Source organism: Oryctolagus cuniculus, chromosome 13, assembly GCF_964237555.1.
Source record: "Oryctolagus cuniculus chromosome 13, mOryCun1.1, whole genome shotgun sequence".
Lineage (NCBI taxonomy): Eukaryota > Metazoa > Chordata > Mammalia > Lagomorpha > Leporidae > Oryctolagus > Oryctolagus cuniculus.
The window spans coordinates 109374588-109397435 of record NC_091444.1 but is presented as its reverse complement, the minus strand read 5'-3'; the positions used below and the strand labels follow the sequence as shown (position 1 = coordinate 109397435).

The 22848-nt window shown below is 55.5% G+C and overlaps 1 protein-coding gene across 1 annotated transcript in view; it reads left to right on the top strand.

The window, feature by feature from the left end:
• The first annotated feature begins 640 nt into the window (after positions 1-640).
• Positions 641-22848, top strand: part of LOC103352368 (golgin subfamily A member 2) — a 34797-nt gene continuing 12589 nt past the window's right edge. Inside the window, 2 exon segments of the mRNA XM_070054979.1 lie at positions 641-2315; positions 3639-3761. Coding sequence (XP_069911080.1) covers positions 2277-2315; positions 3639-3761 — 162 coding nt within the window. The 5' untranslated portion in view covers positions 641-2276.

The following is a 22848-nucleotide window of genomic DNA, read 5'->3' as shown; positions in this document are numbered from 1 at the left end:
TCACCCTGGCCTGTGCTGGGGCTCCCAGGCCAGGGGGCAGGATACCCCCCTGCCCCCAGCAGCACAGCTCCGATTGGGGCAGGTGTGGCACGTCCAGGAGGAAGTTCAAAGACCTCTGGCTGTCCCACAACAACATCCCCCAAGTTCCCAGCCCCTACACCATCAACCACAAGCTCTCTGACCTCTCTGACAGCTCAGAGGGCACCCACATCTGCCAGTGATGCAGATCCTGTCCCGAGAACCCCCAGGCTCAGCCACGGAGGCCCTGGGCAGCTGCACTGAGTCCCGAGGCTGCCTGGGAAGGGAGAGGAGAGAGCCAGCTGGCCCAAGGACAGAAACAGGAAAGAGGGAGTCTGGAGCTGCAGTAGGGAGAGGGAGGGGCCTGGCCCTGAGGTCCCAGGGGCGCCCCCCAGTGTGGGGCTGGTGCAGTGGGGCAGATGCGGTCCTGAGGCAGGCAGAGTGGCAGGTGCCTACCTTGGCTGACGCTCCTCAGGGGGCACTGAGAGGGATTCTGAAAGACAGCTCGGGAGCCTCCCAGAGTTTTGTCTGCCCAGGAAGACTGAGGAAGGCCCACCTGTGGCTGTGGTTGGGGTGGGGGAGGGCTGGGGGTAGCCATGATGCCACTGTGTGGGGGGCACATAGACATCCTCCCCAAGTTGGGTGGGCTCAGAAATCCTCATGGGATGGAAGGCATTGCCACCCACACGGAGTCGGGGGGTGCTGGCCCACTCACAGGTTGGGGGTCACTGGCACCCTCATGGGTCGGGAGCACTGACACCTTCACGGGGTTCGGGGGCGCTGGCACCCTCATGGGGTTGCTATCTGCAGCCATTCTCACAGTGTTGGGGGGCCCAGGCACACTCATGGGGTTGGCGGTGCTGGCACCCTCAAGGCTCGAAGTGCCCTGGCACCCTAATGGCGTCAGGGAGCACAGGCACTCTCACGGGTTGAGGGGCCCAGGCACCCTCAAGAGGTCGGGGGTGCAGCCACCCTCACAGGGTTGGGAGGCGCTGGCACCCTCACAGGGTTGGGGTCTGCCGCAGCCACTCTCATGGGGTTGGGGTCTGCAGCCACGCTCACGGCTTGGGGGCGCAGACATCCTCACGGGTTGGGGGGCACAGGCACCCTCACTGGATGGGGTCCACAACCATCTGCATGGGTCGCAGGTCCCAGGCATCCTCACAGGTCAGGGGCACAGACATCCTCACGTGTCGGGGGGTGCAGCCACCATGACGGGGTCGGGAGGTGCTGGCATCCTCATGGGGTCTGGGTCCGTAGCCCTGCTCACGGTTCGGGAGCGCAAACATCCTCAGGGGTCGGGGGGCTCAGGCTCACTCATGGGGTTGGGCGGTGCAGGCACACACACGAGTCAAGGGGCGCAGACATCCTCATGGGTCAGGGGCACAGACATTCTCACGGGTCGGGGGGCACAGACACCCTCACGGGATGGGGTCCGCAACCATCCGCACAGGTCGGGGGGCGCAGGCTACTCACCGTGACCGGAAGGCCCCGCGGCAGCTGCGGCCGGGTCCTGTTCAGGCCTGGAGGGAAGCGTGGGAGAGGCTGAGGCCCCGGAGCTGCTCTGAGGGGAAAGGGGGCCCACGGGGGCGCGGGAGGAGGAGCCGCCGGGACCTGGGAGCGCCCGACTGGATCCAGCTGGGCGGGGTCAGCGTGGGGCCCCTCGAGGAAGGGCTGGGTGTGAGAGGGCAGTGTCTGGAGGACGTGAAAGGGACCCCGAGGGGATTTCTGAAAGGAGAACGTCTGGGGCACATCTGGGAGGAGTCAGAAAGGGGTCGTGAACTGATGCAGTGTCCCCTGCTCTGCGCTCTGCGCCCACCTCCTGAGCCCTGGGGTCCGAGGGCCCCGGTTCGGGGGCGCCTGTGGAGAAAGGGGGTCCAGGGCGTGGGCCGGAGAGCGGCCTCTGGGGTCCGCAGACTGACTAGAATTCTGTGACAGACGCCATGAGAGGGCTCCCAGAAAGCTGCGCGCGCACCCAAGGGAAATCGCCCCGCCCCCAGAGTGGGAGGTGACAGAGCTGCACACGCAGCTCCCATTTTGACGCCTCGGACCACGCCCCTCTTTGTTTCGTCTTTCTCACTGACCAATGGGCTTGAAGTGTGGCGACCACGCCCACCCAGCCCCACCTAGTTCTGCCCTGAACCTGCGTCTCCTGGCTCAGTCACACACCTGCGCGGTAGCTGCCGAGAGCAATTCGCAGTGGTTGCCGGGATCGTGGTGATGTGCCCCACCCCGCCCCGCCCCCTCCCCGCCCCGCGATGTCGGAGGAAACCCGACAGACTGCGGCCAAGAGAAAGGTAAAACGTCGGGGTCGCGCCCCCCGGCCCAGCCCACTGCCGCTCTGACGACCGGTCCGTGGCCGGGGTCTGTGCGGCTCCTCAGACACTCTGGTGGAGCCCGAGCGCCCCTTGGCTTCCCCCACCCAAGTCCTCTCAGCCAGCACCACCCCCTCAGCACCCAGCCCCCGCCCTGGCTTGTCGCCCCTGGGTGACTTTGGGCCATTGGCTCCTGGGGCTCCTCGGCCCAGCCTCAGACCTCGCCTCCGGCCTCCCGAAGCCGGACCTCCTTGGGGTCTGTGGGCTCAGTCTCCAAAGACTCGGGTCCCTACCCTGCGCCCCACCTACCCCTGCACAGAGCGTGGGTAGGGCAGAGTGGGATGCACTGAGGCCAAATCCCCCTGGGGACTGGCATTACCTCCAGCTCGGGCTTTGATCTCCCGGCCCAGTCCCTTAAGTCCTCACCCCCTTTCTGCTTCCGCCTGCAAGGGGACTGGGGACTTGGGGACCTCCTTCCTCAGCTCGGACACTGACAGTGAGATGTGTCCCCTTCCCGGGGGAGCTGGAAGTGTGGGCAGTGTTTCTGGGTGACCGCGGGAAAACAGGTTTGGTTTTCCCCCAGGTTTCGACTCTCCAGAGACTTACTTTGGGGGGTGTGCGAGTTCTCAGGCTCCCATTCAATTTCCCTGACCCTGGGAGCAGAGTGCCCCACACTCAGGCTCTCTGGAGTGACAGCTGTGTGACCGTCTGTGGAACAGACCTTGGGAGACTAAACTTTATAGCCTGAACCCTCCCCAGGGGAGTTTTTGAAGCTGGGTGAGGGCACTGCCACAGAGGAGCAGGAAGCAGCTTGGTGAGGCCATCCTGGGGCTTGGGTCGGAACCTGTCGTGACGTCATAATGGGCCCTTGGCTGGAATAATGCCTGGGTTCTACTCTTTCTCCTCAGTGTCCAGGGTTCCTCGGGGTGCCCCTCGAAGTTCTGTGAGGTTCTGATATGGAAGGAAGGACCCAATGTCTTGTTTCCAAACCACACAAAGTACAATTCCTGACCACATAATGTTAACCTTCTACCTCTACCTCTGGTTTTGCTCCCAGCAGCTGCTGATTCTTGGCAGAACCCCAGAAGTGAGAGTTGGAAGCTGATTTTAAATTCCATCATTCCCTTTTATTGAAGCCATGTTGTCAGTTCTTCAGACGTTAACTGATCGTTCCAGCCCCTTGAAGGGTTGTCGGTGGCATGAAGTCAGTGGTGGACATGAGAGTTCTTGTGAACACTGTGAAGTAGGATGTGACCGCAGGGGCTTAGGGCATTCCAGAGAATCAACTGCTTTTCCTTTCCACAGTTAAGAGAGTATCAGCAGAAGAACAGGCCTGGTGGTACTGCAGGAGGAAAAAAGAAGAAAAACCTTAAAAACGGCAGTAGCCCTGAGACAACCACTTCTCGGGGTTGTCACTCAACTGAGGATGTGAGTCTTGGCTGGCCAGGCTGCTGGGGGCTCGGGGGCTAAGGGGCAATGGGGGGTGGGGGGTTGGGGATCCAGAGGACAGTGGAAGATGGTGGAAGGGAGTGTTAGATACTGGTCAAGGATTCTGGGTTTGAATGCTCCCTTTCCCTCTGCTAGGGATATGATGTAAGGCAAACTGTTCAAGCTTTCTGGGCCTCTCTCTCCACATCTGTAAAATAGATAGGGCTGATGTTTTACTTACAAAGTTTGAGAGTTTTTGCTGTTCTCATGTTAATCCAGAATACAGGGTCTTGTAACATTCATAGTCGCTGGTATTTGCGACTTGCTCATCCCTGGCCTCAGGAAAAGCCAGGTCAGCGAGAGCAGCCCGGCCATCAGGCTGTTCCCTTAGGAAGCCCCAGGCACTGGGATATGGCCTTGACTCTGGGTGACCTCAGAAAAGTCACAGCCTCCCCTGGGCTTCTGTTTCAGGCTGTCAGATATTATTGGATTGGAACAGTGTCTTCTAATTGTTGAGCTGTAGCCTCCCTTGTTCAAGAGAACCCTTCTGCAGAAGTCTGGTTTTAACATGGAGAGTGGGGGTCGTGTCTGGGGGAGGGTCTGAGAGCCGCGCTGGTCAGTGACTGCGCTTCCTGTGACTCTGGGGCCTGGGGACTTTTCCCTCTGTCTGGCGAGGCAGCAATGGCCAGTCTGAGAGGATGGCCTGGGGGCCACGGTGTGGATCTCTGCTCTTCCTCAGCCTCCGTTTCCTGACTCCACCTCTTCCTTCCCCAACATTTTCACCTCTCTCTAAGCCACGTCTCTGTGTCTTCCCCTGCCCTTGTTTTCCCCTTTTCACCGCCTCTAGATGCAGGACATACTGAAGGTGCTGGTGTCTGACCTTAACCGTTCCGATGGGGTAGCGCTGCCCCATAGGACAAGTGGAAGGGGAGGCAGTGCCGAGACCCCCTCTCTGGCTTGCTGCCTCCCAGATGTGCATGTCCCTGAGGCTTGTCTCATTTGGTGCAGACTCTGCCTCTGGCTTGTTTTAAGTTGCTGCCATTAACCCTCGGCCTGCTTATGTCTGCTTCCTCCACTGCTTGGCTAATTGCATTTTTTCCCTTCCCTTGTGTCTTTTATCATCTTGGAGAGGGTAAGGCGCACCTCAAAGATTCGGTAATTTGGGAATAACTTCCAGAGCAGGTCTGTGGGGTTTTGGGCTTTGAATGCCCAGTGCGGTCAGACCAGGAGAGATTTGAAAAAATACAAATGCTGTTACATTTTGCCCTCTGGGCAAGTAGACCAGATGGAAGTGAGTGATTTTTCAACTTGATGAATTCCCTTATGGTTTGAGAAGTGAGAAGGTAGAATTAAGAGAAAATGAATTGGCTTTATAATCACAGGATGGAGGTTAGCTTTTCAGAGGAAGTAACCGGCAAGGATGTGAGGCTACCCAGACAGACCAGTGCTAGGACACTCTGCCTGCCCCTCATCTCTTTGACAAATCAGATGGGGCGCTCAACCATGTTCACTGGGCCCGTGGATGGCAAAGGCATTGGATGCACAGTGGTGGAAGTAGAACAAGACAGGAGGTGCCATGGGGGTGGCAGAGTCCTCTGAGGGGGCAGGGGAAAGGCGGCAATAGGCCAGCTGCGTGGCTAGGTGAGGGAGGTAGGTTCCGAATGGACTTGCAGTTGGAGAAGGTGGCGTTTGAGGCCAGTGTGAAGATTAAAAGTGGGCAATATTCATCCACGTGGCGAGTGGGGGAGGCAGAGGGAGCGATGAGGTCATAGGCAGCATCATGAGGTCATAGAACACCTTTCAGGGCTGCAGGGAGCCTGAGTTGGGGAGGGGCAGGGCACAGGCACATGGGGCTAGGTAGGCCATAACCTGCAGATAATGTTGGCACTTCCTGTCTAACTGCCCCAGGGCCTTCAGCCAAGCCAGTGTAGCAGGGCTGATCTGGAGATGGGCCTAGGGAAAGGGACAGGTGACTGGCCAACCATCACGGCAGCTCCCACCCAGGAAGGTCTGGCTAGGGGCCATGATCACTCTGCGGCCTCAGAGGAGACAAAAAATGGCATAGTCTGGGCAGGGCACAGGCAGGGAGAAGTCCTGAGAGTTTAATATTTCACTTCGAGTAGCTCAGTGTACTTCAGCCATCACAGTGTCTCCAAGGGTTGGCATGAGGAGGAAGATGGATTCAGAGCTGGAGCTAGGAATCAGGCTCAGGCACTCTGAAGCTAGGTGCAGGCTTCCCATCTGGTGTCCTGACACACAGGCAAAGCTCTACCTTCAGACTGAGAGCCAGGTTCAGACTGAAAGCCAGGTGCAGGCTTCTCATCTGGTGTCCTGACACCCAGGCTAAGCTCCACCTTCAGACTGAGAGATGCAGGCTTCTCATCTGGAGTCCTGACACCCAGGCGAAGCTCCACCTTCAGACGTGAAGCGAAGGGCAGTCATCTCATCTGGTGTCCTGACACCCTGGTGAAGCTCCCCCTTCAGACTGAAAGCCAGGTGCAGGCCTCTCTTCTGGTGTCCTGACACCCAGGATAAGCACCACCTTCAGACTGAAACAAGGTACAGGCTTCTCATCTGGTGTCCTGACAACCAGGAGAAGCTCCACCTTAATACGTGATGCGAGGTGCAGGCTTCTCATCTGGTGTCCAGACACCCAGGCGAAGCTCCACTTTCAGATGTGACGCCAGGTGCAGGCTTCTCATCTCGTGTCCTGACAACAGGTGAAGCTGCACCTGAAGAACTGAAGCGAGGTTCTGGCTTCTAAACTGGTGTTCTGATGTCCAGGAGAAGCTCCACCATCAGACTGAAAGCCAGGTGCAGCCTTCTCATCTGGTGTGCTGACACCCAGGCGAAGCTCCACCTTCAGACTGAGAGCCAGGTGCCAGCTTCTCATCTGGTGTGCTGACACCCAGCTGAGATCCACATTCAGACTGAAAGCCAGGTGCCGGTTTCTCATCTGGTGTCCTGACGCCCAAGAGAAGCTCCACCTTCAGACTGAAAGCCAGGAGCAGGCTTCTCATCTGGTGTCCTGACACCCAGGTGAGCTCCAGCTTCAGACTGAAAGCCAGATGCAGGCTTCTCATCTGGTGTCCTGACACCCAGGCGAATCTCCGCCTTCAGAATGAAAGCCAGGAGCAGGCTTCTCATCTAGTGTCCTGACACCCAGGTGAAGTTCCCCCTTCAGACTAAAAAGCGCGCTTCTGGCTTCTCATCAGTTATCGTGATGCCCAACGGAAACTCCACCTTCAGACTGAAAGGGAGATGCAGGCTTCTTATCAGGTGTCCTGATGCCCACGAGAAGCTCCCCCTTCACACTGAAAGAGAGATGCAGGCTTCTCATCTGGTTTCCACACAGGTGAACTCCACCTTCAGACTGAAAGCCAGGTGCAGGCTTCTCATCTGATGTCCTGTCACCCAGCCGAGTTCCACCTTCAGACTGAACACCAGGTACAGGCTTCTCATCTGGTGTCCTGACACCCAGGCGAAGCTCCACTTCAGACTGAAAGCGAGGTGCAGGCTTCTCATCTGATTTCCTGAGTCCCAGGCAAAGCTCCACTTCAGACTGAAAGCCAGGTGCAGGCTTTTCATCTGATTTCCTGACACCCAGGCGAAGCTCCACTTCAGACTGAAAGCGAGGTGCAGGCTTCTCATCTGATTTCCTGACACCCAGGCAAAGCTCCACTTCAGACTGAAAGCCAGGTGCAGGCTTCTCATCTGATTTCCTGACACCCAGGCGGAGCACCACCTTCAAACTGAAAGCCAGGTGCAGGCTTTTCATCTGGCTTCCTGACACTCAGGCGAAGCTCCACCTTGAGAGGTGATGCAAGGTGGAGGTTTCTCATCTGGTGTCCAGACACCAGGCGAATCTCCACCTCAAGATGATTAGCGAGGTTCAGGCTTCTAATCTGGTGTCCTGACACCCAGGGGAAGCTCAACGTTCAGACTGAAAGCCAGGTGCAGGCTTCTCATCTGGTGTCCTGACACCCAGGCGAAACTCCACCTTCAGACGTGATGCGAGGTGCAGGCTTCTAATCTGGTGTCCTGACACCCAGGCGAAGCTCCACCTTCAGACTGAAAGTCAGGTGCAGGCTTCTCATCTGGTGTCCTGACACCCAGGCGAAGCTCCACTTCAGACTGAAAGAGAGATGCAGGCTTCTCATCTGGTTTCCACACACAGGTGAGCTCCACCTTCAGACTGAAAGCCAGATGCAGGCTTCTCAACTGGTGTCCAGACACCCAGGCGAAGCTCCACTTTCAGATGTGATGCCAGGTGCAGGCTTCTCCAGTCGTGTCCTGACAACAGGCGAAGTTGCACTTGAAGAAGTGAAGCGAGGTTCTGGCTTCTAAACTGGTGTTCTGACGTCCAGGTAAAGCTCATCCATCAGACTGAAAGCCAGGGGCAGGTTTCTCATCTGGTGTCCTGACACCCAGGCGAAGCTCCACCTTCAGACTGAAAGCAAGGAGTAGGCTTCTCATCTGGTGTCCTGACACCCAGGCGAATCTCCACCTGCATACTGAAAGCGAGGTGCAGGCTTTTCATCTGGTGTCCTGACACACAGGGGACCTCCACCTTCAGACGTGAAGCAAGGTTCTGGCTTCTAAACTGGTGTTCTGACTTCCAGGTAAAGCTCATCCATCAGACTGAAAGCCCAATGCAGGCTTCTCATCTGGTGTCCTGACACCCAGACGAAGCTCCAACTTCAGACTGAAAGCAAGGTGCAGGTTTCTCATCTGGTGTCCTGACACCCAGGGGAACCTCCACCTTCAGACTGAAAGCCAGGTGCAGGCTTGTCCTCTGGTATCCTGATGCCCAAGATAAGCTCCGCCTTCAGGTGAAACCCAGGTACAGGTTTCTCAACTGGTGTCCTGACACCCAGGCGAAGCTCCCCCTTGACTGAAACCTGAAGCAGGCTTCTCATCTGGTGTCCTGACACCCAGGCGTAGGTCCCCCTTCAGACTGAAAGGCAGGTGCAGGCTTCTCATCTGGTGTCCTGACACCCAGGTGAAGCTCCACCTTCAGACTGAAAGAGAGGTGCAGTCTTCTCATCTGGTGTGCTGACACCCAGCCGAACTCCACATTCAGACTGAAAGCGAGGTGCCGGCTCTAATCTGGTGTCCTGATGCCCAAGAAAAGCTCAACATTCAGACTAAATTCCAGGTACAGGCTTCTCATCTGGTGTCCTGACACCCAGGTGAATCTCCACCTCCAGACGTGAAGGAGGTTCAGGCTTCTAACCTGGTGTCCTGATGCCCAAGTGAAGCTCCACCTTCAGACTGAAAGCCAGTGCAGGCTTCTCCTCTGGTGTCATGACACCCAGGCGAAGCTCCACCTTCAGACTGAAAGCCAGGAGCAGGATTCTAATAAGGTGTTCTCACACCAAGGTGAAGCTACACCTCCAGACATAAAGGAGGTTCAGGCTTCTAATCTGGTGTTCTGACCCCCAAGTGAAGCTTTCCCTTTAGACTGAAAGCCAGGTGCAGACTTCTCATCTGGTGTTCTGCTGCCCTGGTGAAGCTCCAACTTCAGACTGAAAGCGAGGTGCAGGCTTCTCATCTGGTGTCCTGACACCCATTTGAAGTTCCCCTTCAGACTGGAAGCCAGGTGCAGGCTTCTCATCTGGTGTCCTGACACCAAGGCAAAGCTCCCCCTTCAGAATGAAAGGCAGCTGCAGGCTTCTCATCAGGTGTCCTGACACCAGGCGAAGCTCCAGCTCCAGACGTGAAGGAGGTTCAGGTTTCTAATCTGGTGTCCTGACGCCCAGGTAAAGCTGCCCCTTCAGTCTGAAAGAGAGATACAGGCTTTTCATATGGTTTCCACACACAGGTGAGCTCCACCTTCAGACTGAAAGCCAGATGCAGGCTTCTCATCTGGTGTCCTGACACCCAGGCGAAGCTCCCCCTTCAGACTGAAAGCCAGGTGCAGGCTTCTCATCTGGTGTCCTGACACCCAGGTGAGCTCCAGCTTCAGACTGAAAGCCAGGTGCAGCCTTCTCATCTATGTCCTGACACCCAGTCGAAGCTCCACCTTGAAACTGGATGAGAGGTCCAGGCTTCTCATCTGGTTCCTGACACCCAGGGAAGCTTGACCTACAGACGTGATGCGATGTGCAGGATTCTCATCTGATTTCCAGTTATGCAGGCAGAGCTCTACCTTCACACTGAAAGCAAGGTCCAGGCTTCTCATCTGGTGTCCTGACACCAAGTTGAAGCTCCAGCTGCAGACGTGATACGAGGTGCAGTCTTCTAATCTGGTGTCCTGACACCCAGGCGCAGCTCCCCCTTCAGAGTGAAAGCCAGGTGCAGGCTTCTCATCTGGTGTCCTGACACCCAGGCGAAGCTCCACCTTCAGACAGAAAGCCAGGTGCAGGCTTCTCATCTGGTGTCCTGACACCCAGGTGAGCTCCAGCTTCAGACTGAAAGCCAGGTGCAGGCTTCTCATCTGCTGTCCTGACACCCAGGCGAATCTCCATCTTCCAACGTGATGCCCGGTATAGGCTTCTCATCTGGTGTGCTGACACCCAGCCCAGCTCCACATTCAGACTGAAACCAGGTGCCAGCTTCTAATCTGGTGTCCTGATTCCCAAGAGAAGCTCACCTGCAGACTGAAAGGCAGATGCAGGCTTCTCATCTGGTGTCCTCATACCCATTCGAAGCTCCCCCTTCAGCCTGAAAGTGAGGTGCAGGCTTGTCATCTGGTGTCCTGACACCCAGGCGAATCTTCACCTTCATACTGAAAGCGAGGTGTAGGCTTCTCAACTGGTGTGCTGACACCCAGGCGAAGCTCCACCTTCTGACGTGAAGCAAGGTACAGGCTTCTCATCTGGTGTCGTGACACCCTGGCGATACTACACCTGCAGACGTGAAGCGAGGTGCAGGCTTCTCATCTGTTGTAATGACACCCAGCCGAGCTCCACATTCATACTGAAAGGCAGGTGCCGGCTTCTAATCTGGTGTCCTGATGCCCAGGCAAAGCTCATCTATCAGACTAAATTTAGGTGGAGGCTTCTCATCTGGTGTCCTGACACCCAGATGAAGCTCCACCTCCAGACGTGAAGGAGGTTCAGGCTTCTAATCTGGTGTCCTGACACCCATTCGAAGCTCCCCCTTGAGACTGAAAGCGAGGTGCAGGCTTCTCATCTGGTGTCCTGACACCCAGGCGAAGCTCGACCTCCAGACATGAAGCACGGTGCAGGCTTCTCATCTAGTGTCCTGACACCCAGGTGAAGCTTCCCCATTCAGACTGAAAGCGCGGTTCAGGTTTCTCATCCGGTTTCCAACACCAAGGCGAAGCTCCACTTCATACTGAAAGCGAGGTGCAGGCTTCTCATCTGGTGTCCTGAAACCCAGGCGAAGCTCCACCTTCAGACTGAAAGCCAGGTGCAGCCTTCTCATCTAGTGGCCTGACACCAGGGCAATCTCCACCTTCATACTAAAAGCGAGGTGCAGGCTTCTCATCTGGTGTCCTGCCACCAAGGCGAAGCTCCACCTTCAGATGTAAAGCGAGGTTCTGGCTTCTAATCTGGTGTCATGACGCCTAGGTGAAGCTGCACCTTCAGACTGAAAGCCAGGTGCAGGCTTCTCATCTCATGTCCTGACACCCAGACGAAGTTCCAGCTTCAGACTGAAAGCCAGGTGGAGGCTTCTCATCTGGTGTCCTGACACCCAGGGGAACCTCCACCTTCAGACTGAAAGCGAGGTGCAGGCTTCTTATGTGGTGTCCTGATGCCCAAGGGAGGCTTCTCCTTCAGGCTGACAGCTAGGTGCAGGCTTCTCATCTGGTGTCCTGACACCCAGAAAAAGCTCCACCTCCAGACACGAAATACGTTTAGGCTTCTACTCTGGTATCCTGACGCCCAGGTGAAGCTCCACCATCAGACTGAAAGCCAGGTGCAGGCTTCTCATCTGGTGTCCTGACATCCAGGCAAAGTTCCACATTCAGACTGAAAGCCAGGTGCAGGCTTCTCATCTGGTGTGCTGACACCCAGGCGAAGCTCCACCTTCAGACTGAAATCCAGGTACAGACTTCTCATCTGGTGTCCTGACGCCCAGGCGAAGGTCCACCTTCAGACGTGATGCGAGGTGCAGGTTTCTCATCTGGTATGTTGACACCCAGCCCAGCTCCACATTCAGACTGAAAGCCAGGTGCCGGTTTCTAATCTGGTGTCCTGATGCCCAAGAGAAGCTCCACCTTCAGACTGAAAGCCAGATGCAGGCTTCTCATCTGGTGTCCTGACACCCAGGCGTAGTTCCACCTTCAGACTGAAAGTCAAGTGCAGGCTTCTCATCTGGTGTCCTGAAACCCAGGGGAACCTCCACTTTCAGACTGAAAGCGAGGTGCAGGCTTCTCTTTTGGTGTCCTGATGCCCAAGGGAAGCTCCTCCTTCAGGTGAAAGCCAGGTGCAGGTTTCTCAACTGGTGTCCTGACACCCAGGTGAAGCTCCCCCTTCAGACTGAAAGCCAGGTGCAGGCTTCTCATCTGGTGTCCTGACACCCAGGCGAAGCTCCATTTTAGACGTGATGCAAGGTACAGGCTTCTCATCTGGTGTCGTGACACCCTGGCGATAGTACACCTGCAGCCGTGAAGCGAGGTGCAGGCTTCTCATCTGTTGTGCTGACACCCAGCCGAGCTCCACATTCAGACTGAAAGCCAGGTGCCGGCTTCTAATCTGGTGTCCTGATGTCCAGGCAAAGCTCAACATTCAGATTAAATTTAGGTGGAGGCTTCTCATCTGGTGTCCTGTCACCCAGGCGAATCTCCACCTCCAGACGTGAAGGAGGTTCAGGCTTCTCTTCTGGTGTCCTGACACCCAGGTGAAGCTCCACCTCCAGACGTGAAGGAGGTTCAGGATTCCAATCTGGTGTCCTGACGCCCATTCGAAGCTCTACCTTCAGACTGAAAGCCACGTGCAGGCTTCTCATCTGGTGTGCAGACACCCAGGCGAAGCTCTACCTTCAGACTGAAAGCCACGTGCAGGCTTCTCATCTGGTGTCCTGACACCCAGGCGAAGCTCCACCTTCAGACTGAAAGCCAGGTGCAGGCTTCTCCTCTGGTGTCCTCATACCCAGGTGAAGCTCCACCTTCAGACGTGAAGTGAGGTATTGGCTTCTAATCTGGTGTCCTGATGCCTAGGTGAAGCTGCACTTTCAGACTGAAAGCCCAATGCAGGCTTCTCCCCTGGTGTCCTGACACCCAGGGAAACCTCCACCTTCAGACTGAAAGCGATTGCAGGCTTCTTATGTGGTGTCCTGATACCCAAGAGAGGCTGCTCCTTCAGGCTGAAATCCAGGTTCAGGCTCCTCATCTGGTGTCCTGACACCCAGGTGAGCTCCAGCTTCAGACTGAAAGGCAGGTGCAGGCTTCTCACCTGATGTCCTGACACCCAGGGGAACCTCCACCTTCAGACTGAAAGCGAGGTGCAGGCTTCTTATGTGGTGTCCTGATACCCAAGTGAGGCTCCTCCTTCAGGCTGAAAGCCAGGTGCAGGCTTCTCATCTGGTGTCCTGACACCCAGGTGAGCTCCAGCTTCAGACTGAAAGGCAGGTGGAGGCTTCTCATCTGGTGTCCTGACACCCAGGCAAAGCTCCACCTCCAGACATGAAATACGTTTAGGCTTCTACTCTGGTATCCTGACGCCCAGGTGAAGCTCCCCCTTAGACTGAAAGCCAGGTGCAGGCTTCTCATCTGGTGTCCTGACACGCAGGCAAACTTCCACCTTCAGACTAAAGCGAGGTGCAGGCTTCTCATATGGTAACCTGACACCCAGGCGAAGCTCCACCTTCAGACTGAAATCCAGGTACTGGCTTCTCATCTGGTGTCCTGACACCCAGGCGAAGCTCCACCTTCAGACATGAAGGAGGTTCAGGCTTCTAATCTGGTGTCCTGACACCCATTCGAAGCTCCCCCTTGAGACTGAAAGCAAGATGCAGGCTTCTCATCTGGTGTCCTGATACCCAGGCGTAGTTCCACCTTCAGACTGAAAGCGACGTGCAGGCTTCCCACATGGTGTCCTGACACTCAGGGGAACCTCCACCTTCAGACTAAAAGCCAGGTGCGTCTTCTCTTTTGGTGTCCTGATGCCCAAGAGAAGCTCCTCCTTCAGGTGAAAGCCAGGTGCAGGTTTCTCAACGGGTGTCCTGACACCCAGGCGAAGCTCCCCCTTCAGACTGAAAGCCAGGTGCAGGCTTCTCATCTGCTGTCCTGACACCCAGGCGAAGCTCCACCTCGAGACACAAAATACATTTAGGCTTCTACTCTGGTATCCTGATGCCCAGGTGAAGCTCCACCATCAGACTGAAAGCCAGGTGCAGGCTTCTCATCTGGTGTGCTGACACGCAGGCGAAGTTCCACCTTCAGACTGAAAGCCTGGTGCAGGCTTCTAATCTGGTGTCCTGACACACAGGCGAAGCTCCACCTTCAGACTGAAATCCAGGTACAGGCTTCTCATCTGGTGTCCTGACACCCAGGCGAAGGTCCTCCTTCAGACGTGATGCGAGGTGCAAGTTTCTCATCTGGTGTGCTGACACCCAGCCCAGCTCCACATTCAGACTGAAAGCCAGGTGCCAGCTTCTAATCTGGTGTCCTGATGCCCAAGAAAAGCTCTACCTTCAGACTGAAAGCCAGATGCAGGCTTCTCATCTGGTGTCCTGATACCCATTCGAGCTCCCCCTTCAGACTGAAAGCGAGGTGCAGGCTTGTCATCTGGTGTCCAGACACCCAGGCGAATCTCCACCTCCAGACGAGAAGGAGGTTCAGGCTTCTCTTCTGGTGTCCTGACACCCATTCGAAGCTCCCCTTGAGACTGAAAGCGAGGTGCAGGCTTCTCATCTGGTGTCCTGACACCCAGGCGAAGCTCGACTTCCAGACGTGAAGCGAGGTGCAGGCTTCTCATATGGTGTCCTGACACCCAGGTGAAGCTTCCCCATTCAGACTGAAAGCGCGCTTCAGGCTTCTCATCTGGTTCCTAACACCAAGGCGAAGCTCCACCTTCAGACATGATGCGAGATGCAGGCTTCTCAACTGGTGTCCTGACACCCAGGGGAACCTCCACCTTCAGACTGAAAGCCACATGCAGCCTTCTCATCTGGTGTCTTGACACCCAGGCGAATCTCCACTTTCATACAGAAAGCGAGGTGCAGGCTTCTCATCTGGTGTCTTGACACACAGGCGAAGCTCCACCTTCAGACTGAAAGGCAGGTGCCGGCTTCTAATCTGGTGTCCTGACACCCAGGAGAATCTCCACCTTCATACAGAAAGCGAGGTGCAGGCTTCTCATCTGGTCTCCTGACTCCCAGGCAAAGCTCCACCTTCAGACTGAAAGCCCGATGCAGGCTTCTCATCTGGTGTCCTGACACCCAGATGAAGTTCCACCTTCAGACTGAAATCCAGGTGGAGGTTTCTCAACTGGTGTCCTGACACACAGGGGAACCTCCACCTTCAGACTGAAAGCGAGGTGCAGGCTTCTTATGTGGTGTCCTGATGCCCAAGAGAGGCTCCTCCTTCAGGCTGAAAGCCAGGTTCAGGCTTCTCCTCTGGTGTCCTCATACCCAGGTGAAGCTCCACCTTCAGACGTGAAGTGAGGTTCTGGCTTCTAATCTGGTATCCTGATGCCTAGGTTAAGCTGCACCTTCAGACTGAAAGCCCAATGCAGGCTTCTCACCTGATGTCCTGACACCCAGGGGAACCTCCACCTTCAGACTGAAAGCGATTGCAGGCTTCTTATGTGGTGTCCTGATGCCCAAGAGAGGCTCCTCCTTCAGGCTGAAAGCCAGGTGCAGGCTTCTCATCTGGTGTCCTGACACCCAGGTGAGCTCCAGCTTCAGACTGAAAGGCAGGTGCAGGTTTCTCATCTGGTGTCCTGACACCCAGGCGAAGCTCCACCTCCAGACATGAAATACGTTTAGCCTTCTTCTCTGGTATCCTGACGCCCAGATGAAGCTCCCCCTTAGACTGAAAGCCAGGTGGACGCTTCTCATCTGGTGTCCTGACACCCGGGCGAATCTCCACCTTCATACTGAAAGCGAGGTGTAGGCTTCTCATCTGGTGTGCTGACACCCAGGCGAAGCTCCACCTTCCGACGTGATGCAAGGTACAGGCTTCTCATCTGGTGTCCTGACACCCTGGCGATACTACACCTGCAGACGTGAAGCGAGGCACAGGCTTCTCATCTGTTGCACTGACACCCAGCCGAGCTCCACATTCAGACTGAAAGGTAGGTGCCGGCTTCTAATCTGGTGTCCTGATGCCCAGGCAAAGCTCAACATTCAGACTAAATTTGGGTGGAGACTTCTCATCTGGTGTCCTGACACCCATTCAAAGCTCCCCCTTGAGACAGAAAGCAAGGTGCAGGCTTCTCATCTGGTGTCCTGACATCCAGGCGAAGCTCCACCTTCAGACTGAAAGCCAGGTACAGGCTTCTCATCTGCTGTCCTGACACCCAGGCGAATCTCCACCTTCAGACGTGATGCAAGGTGCAGGTTTCTCATCTGGTGTGTTGACACCCAGCCCAGCTTCACATTCAGACTGAAAGCCAGCTGCCGGTTTCTAATCTGGTGTCCTGATGCCCAAGAGAAGCTCCACCTTCAGACTGAAAGCCAGGTGCAGGCTTCTCATCTGATGTCGTCACCCAGCCGAGTTCCACCTTCAGACTGAAAGCCAGGTGGAGGCTTCTCATCTGGTGTTGTGACACCCAGGGGAACCTCCACCTTCAGACTGAAAATGAGGTGCAGGCTTCTCTTTTGGTGTCCTGATGCCCAAGGGAAGTTCCTCCTTCAGGTGAAAGCCAGGTGCAGCCTTCTCAACTGGTGTCCTGACACCCAGGCGAAGCTCCCCCTTCAGACTGAAAGCCTGGTGCAGGCTTCTCATCTGCTGTCCTGACACCCAGGCGAAGCTCCACCTTCCAACGTGATGCCCGGTATAGGCTACTCATCTGGTGTGCTGACACCCAGCCCAGCTCCACATTCAGACTGAAAGCGAGGTGCCAGTTTCTAATCTGGTGTCCTGATTCCCAAGAGAAGCTCCACCTGCAGACTGAAGGCAGATACAGGCTTCTCATCTGGTGTTCTGATACCCATTCGATGCTCGCCCTTCAGACTGAAAGCCAAGTGGAGGCTTCTCATCTGGTGTCCTGACACCCAGGGGAACCTCCACCTTCAGACTGAAAGCGAGGTGGAGGCTTCTGATCTGGTGTCCTGATACCAAAGAGAGGCTCCTCCTTCAGCCTGAAAGCCAGGTGCAGGCTTCTCATCTGGTGTCCTGACACCCAGGCGAATCTCCACCTCCAGACACGAAATACGTTTAGGCTTCTACTCTGGTATCCTGACGCCCAGGTGAAGCTCCACCATCAGACTGAAAGCCAGGTGCAGGCTTCTCATCTGGTGTGCTGACACCCAGGCGAAGTTCCACCTTCAGACTGAAAGCCTGGTGCAGGCTTCTCATCTGGTGTCCTGACGCCCAGGAGAAGGTCCACCTTCAGACGTGATGCGAGGTGCAAGTTTCTCATCAGGTGTGTTGACACCCAGTCCAGCTCCACATTCAGACTGAAAGCCAGGTGCTGGTTTCTAATCTGGTGTCCTGATGCCCAAGAGAAGCTCCACCTTCAGAATGAAAGCCAGATGCAGGCTTCTCATCTGGTGTCCTGACACTCAGGCGTAGTTCCACCTTCAGACTGAAAGCTATGTGCAGGCTTCTCACATGGTGTCCTGACACCCAGGCGAAACTCCACCTTCAGACTGAAAGCGAGGTGCAGGCTTCTCATCTGGTGTCCTGATGCCCAGGCAAAGCACAACATTCAGACTAAATTTAGGTGGATGCTTCTAATCTGGTGTCCTGACACCCAGGTGAATCTCCACCTCCAGACGTGAAGGAGGTTCAGGCTTCTCTTCTGGTGTCCTGACACCCAGGCGAAGCTCCACCTTCAGACGTGATGCGAGGTGCAGGTTTCTCATCTGGTGTGCTGACACCCAGCCCAGCTCCACATTCAGACTGAAAGCCAGGTGCTGGTTTCTAATCTGTTGTCCTGATGCCCAAGAGAAGCTCCACCTTCCGACTGAAAGCAAGATGCAGGCTTCTCATCTGGTGTCCTGATACCCAGGCGTAGTTCCACCTTCAGACTGAAAGCCAGGTGCAGGCTTGTCATCTGGTGTCCTGACACCCAGGCGAAACTCCACCTTCAGACTAAAAGCCAGGTGCAGGCTTCTCTTTTGGTGTCCTGATGCCCAAGAGAAGCTCCTCCTTCAGGTGAAAGCCAGGTGCAGGTTTCTCAACTGGTATCCTGACACCCAGGCGAAGCTCCCCCTTCAGACTGAAAGCCAGGTGCAGGCTTCTCATCTGCTGTCCTGACACCCAGGCGAAGCTCCACCTCCAGACACGAAATACGTTTAGGCTTCTACTCTGGTATCCTGACGCCCAGGTGAAGCTCCACCATCAGACTGAAAGCCAGGTGCAGGCTTCTCATCTGGTGTCCTGACACCCAGGCGAAGGTCCACCTTCAGACATGATGCGAGTTGCAAGTTTCTCATCTGGTGTGTTGACACCCAGGCGAAGCTCCACCTTCAGACTGAAAGCCAGGTGCCAGCTTCTAATCTGGTATCCTGATGCCCAAGAGAAGCTCTACCTTCAGAATGAAAGCCAGGTGCAGGCTTGTCATCAGGTGTCCAGACACCCAGGCGAATCTCCACCTCCAGACGTGAAGGAGGTTCAGGCTTCTCTTCTGGTGTCCTGACACCCATTCGAAGCTCCCCCTTGAGACTGAAAGCGAGGTGCAGGCTTCTCATCTGGTGTCCTGACACCCAGGTGAAGCTTCCCCATTCAGACTGAAAGCGCGCTTCAGGCTTCCCATCTGGTTCCTAACACCAAGGCGAAGTTCCACCTTCAGACATGATGTGAGATGCAGCCTTCTCATCTGGTGTCTTGACACCCAGGCGAATCTCCACCTTCATACAGAAAGCCAGGTGCAGGCTTCTCATCTGGTGTGTTGACACCCAGCCCAGCTCCACATTCAGACTGAAAGCCAGCTGCCGGTTTCTAATCTGGTGTCCTGATGCCCAAGAGAAGCTCCACCTTCAGACTGAAAGCCAGGTGCAGGCTTCTCATCTGATGTCCTGTCACCCAGCCGAGTTCCACCTTCAGACTGAAAGCCAGGTGGAGGCTTCTCATCTGGTGTCATGACACCCAGGGGAACCTCCACCTTCATACTGAAAATAAGGTGCAGGATTCTCTTTTGGTGTCCTGATGCCCAAGGGAAGTTCCTCCTTCAGGTGAAAGCCAGGTGCAAGTTTCTCATCTGGTGTCCTGACACCCAGGCGAAGCTCCCCCTTCAGACTGAAAGCCAGGTGCAGGCTTCTCATCTGCTGTCCTGACACCCAGGCGAAGCTCCACCTTCCGACGTGATGCCCGGTACAGGCTTCTCATCTGGTGTGCTGACACCCAGCCCAGCTCCACATTCAGACTGAAAGCGAGGTGCCGGTTTCTAATCTGGTGTCCTGATTCCCAAGAGAAGCTCCACCTGCAGACTGAAAGGCAGATACAGGCTTCTCATCTGGTGTCCTAATACCCATTCGACGATCCCCTTCAGACTGAAAGCCAGGTGGAGGCTTCTCATCTGGTGTCCTGTCACCCAGGGGAACCTCCACCTTCAGACTGAAAGCGAGGTGGAAGCTTCTCATCTGGTTCCTAACACCAAGGCGAAGCTCCACCTTCAGACATGATGCGAGATGCAGGCTTCTCAGCTGGTGTCCTGAAACCCAGGCGAAGCTCCACCTTCAGACTGAAAGCCAGGTGCAGCCTTCTTATCTGGTGTCTTGACACCCAGGCGAATCTCCACCTTCATACAGAAAGCGAGGTGCAGGCTTCTCATCTGGTGTCCTGACACCCAAGCAAAGCTCCACCTTCAGAAGTGAAGCGAGGTTCTGGCTTTTAATCTGGTGTCCTGACGCCTAGGTGAAGCTGCACCTTCAGACTGAAATCCAGGTGGAGGCTTCTCATCTGGTGTCCTGACACCCAGGGGAACCTCCACCTTCAGACTGAAAGCGAGGTGCAGGCTTCTTATGTGGTGTCCTGATGCCCAAGAGAGACTCCTCCTTCAGGCTGAAAGCCAGGTGCAGGCTTCTCATCTGGTGTCCTGACACCCAGGCGAATCTCCACCTTCATATTGAAAGCGAGGTGTAGGCTTCTCATCTGGTGTGCTGACACCCAGGCGAAGCTCCACCTTCTGATGTGATGCAAATTACAGGCTTCTCATCTGGTGTCGTGACACCCTGGCGATACTACACCTGCAGACGTGTGCGAGGTACAGGCTTCCCATCTGTTGTACTAACACCCAGCCGAGCTCCACATTCAGACTGAAAGGCAGGTGCCGGCTTCTAATCTGGTGTCCTGATGCCCAGGCAAAGCTCAACATTCAGATTAAATTTAGGTGGAGGCTTCTCATCTGGTGTCCTGACACCCATTCAAAGCTCCACCTTGAGACTGAAAGCCAGGTACATTCTTCTCATCTGGTGTCCTGACACCCAGGCGAAGCTCCACCTTCAGACGTGATGCGAGGTGCAGGTTTCTCATCTGGTGTGTTGACACCCAGCCCAGCTCCACATTCAGACTGAAAGCCAGCTGCCGGTTTCTAATCTGGTGTCCTGATGCCCAAGAGAAGCTCCACCTTCAGACTGAAAGCCAGGTGCAGGCTTCTCATCTGATGTCCTGTCACCCAGCTGAGTTCCACATTCAGACTGAAAGCCAGGTGGAGGCTTCTCATCTGGTGTCCTGACACCCAGGGGAACCTCCACCTTCAGACTGAAAGCGAGGTGCAGGCTTCTCTTTTGGTGTCCTGATGCCCAAGGGAAGTTCCTCCAGGTGAAAGCCAGGTGCAAGTTTCTCAACTGGTGTCCTGACACCCAGGCGAAGCTCCCCCTTCAGTCTGAAATTGAGGTGAAGGCTTCTCATCTGCTGTCCTGGCACCCAGGCGATTCTCCACCTTCTGACGTGATCCCGGTACAGGCTTCTCATCTGGTGTGCTGACAGCCAGCTGAGATCCACATTCAGACTGAAAGTGAGGTGCCGGTTTCTAATCTGGTGTTCTGATTCCCAAGAGAAGCTCCACCTGCAGACTGAAGGCAGATACAGGCTTCTCATCTGGTGTCCTGATATCCATTCGACGCTCCCCCTTCAGACTGAAAACGAGGTGCAGGCTTGTCATCTGGTGTCCTGACACCCAGGTGAATCTCCACCTTCATACTAAAAGCCAGCTGCAGCCTTCTCATCTGGTGTCCTGACACCCAGGCGAAGCTCCACCTTGACTGAAAGCGAGGTGTAGACTTCTCATCTGGTGTCCTGACACCCAGGCAAAGCTCCACCTTCCGACGTGATGCAAGGTACAGGCTTCTCATCTGGTGTCCTGACGCCCAGGCGAAGGTCCACCTTCAGACGTGATGCGAATGCAGGTTTCTCATCTGGTGTATTGACACTCAGTCCAGCTCCACATTCAGACTGAAAGCCAGGTGCCGGTTTCTAATCTGGTGTCCTGATTCCCAAGAGTAGCTCTACCTTCAGACTGAAAGCGAGGTGCAGGCTTCTCACATGGTGTCCTGACACCCAGGCGAAACGCCCCCTTCAGACTGAAAGCCAGGTGCAGGCTTCTCATCTGATGTCCTGTCACCCAGCCGAGTTCCACCTTCAGACTGAAAGCCAGGTGGAGGCTTCTCATCTGGTGTCCTGACGCCCAGGCAAAGCTCAACCTCCAGACGTGATGCGCGGTGCAGGCTTCTCATCTTGTGTCCTGACACCCAGGTGAAGCTTCCCCATTCAGACTGAAAGCGCAGTTCAGGCTTCTCATCTGGTTCCCAACACCAAGGTGAAGCTCCACCTTCAGACATGATGCGAGGTGCAGGCTTCTCATCTGGTGTCCTGACACCCAGGCGAAGCTCGACCTCCAGACGTGAAGCACGGTGCAGGCTTCTCATCTGGTGTCCTGACACCCAGGCTAAGCTCCACCTCCAGACATGAAATATGATTAGTCTTCTACTCTGGTATCCTGAGGCCCAGGTGAAGCTCCCCCTTAGACTGAAAGCCAGGCAGAGGATTCTCATCTGGTGTCCTGCCATCCAGGCGAAGTTCCATCTTCAGACTGAAATCCAGGTACAGGCTTCTCATCTGGTGTCCTGACGCCCAGGCGAAGGTCCACCTTCAGACGTGATGCGAGGTGCAGGTTTCTCATCTGGTGTATTGACACTCAGTCCAGCTCCACATTCAGACTGAAAGCCAGGTGCCGGTTTCTAATCTGGTGTCCTGATTCCCAAGAGTAGCTCTACCTTCAGACTGAAAGCCAGATGCAGGCTTCTCATCTGGTGTCCTGACACCCAGGCGTAGTTCTACCTTCAGACTGAAAGCCAGGTGCAGGCTTCTCAACTGGTGTCCTGACACCCAGGCGAAACTCCCCCTTCAGACTGAAAGCCAGGTACAGGCTTCTCATCTGGTGTCCTGACACCCAGGCGAAACTCCATCTTCAGACGTCATGCAAGGTACAGGCTTCTCATCTGGTGTCGTGACACCCTGGCGATAGTACACCTGCAGACCTGAAGCGAGGTGCAGGCTTCTCATCTGTTGTGCTGACACCCAGCCGAGCTCCACATTCAGACTGAAAGCCAGGTGCCGGCTTCTAATCTGGTGTCCTGATGCCCAGGAAAGCTCAACATTCAGACTAAATTTAGGTGGAGGCTTCTCATCTAGTGTCCTGACACCCAGGCGAATCTCCACCTCCAGACGTGAAGGAGGTTCAGGCTTCTCTTCTGGTGTCCTGACACCCAGGTGAAGCTCCACCTCCAGACGTGAAGGAGGTTCAGGCTTCTAATCTGGTGTCCTGACACCCATTTGAAGCTCCCCCTTGAGACTGAAAGTGAGGTGCAGGCTTCTCAACTGGTGTCCTGACACCCAGGCGAAGCTCGACCTCCAGACGTGAAGCACGGTGCAGGCTTCTCATCTTGTGTCCTGACACCCAGGAGAAGCTTCCCCATTCAGACTGAAAGCACAGTTCAGGCTTCTGATCTGGTTCCTAACACCAAGGCGAAGCTCCACCTTCAGACATGATGCGAGGTGCAGGCT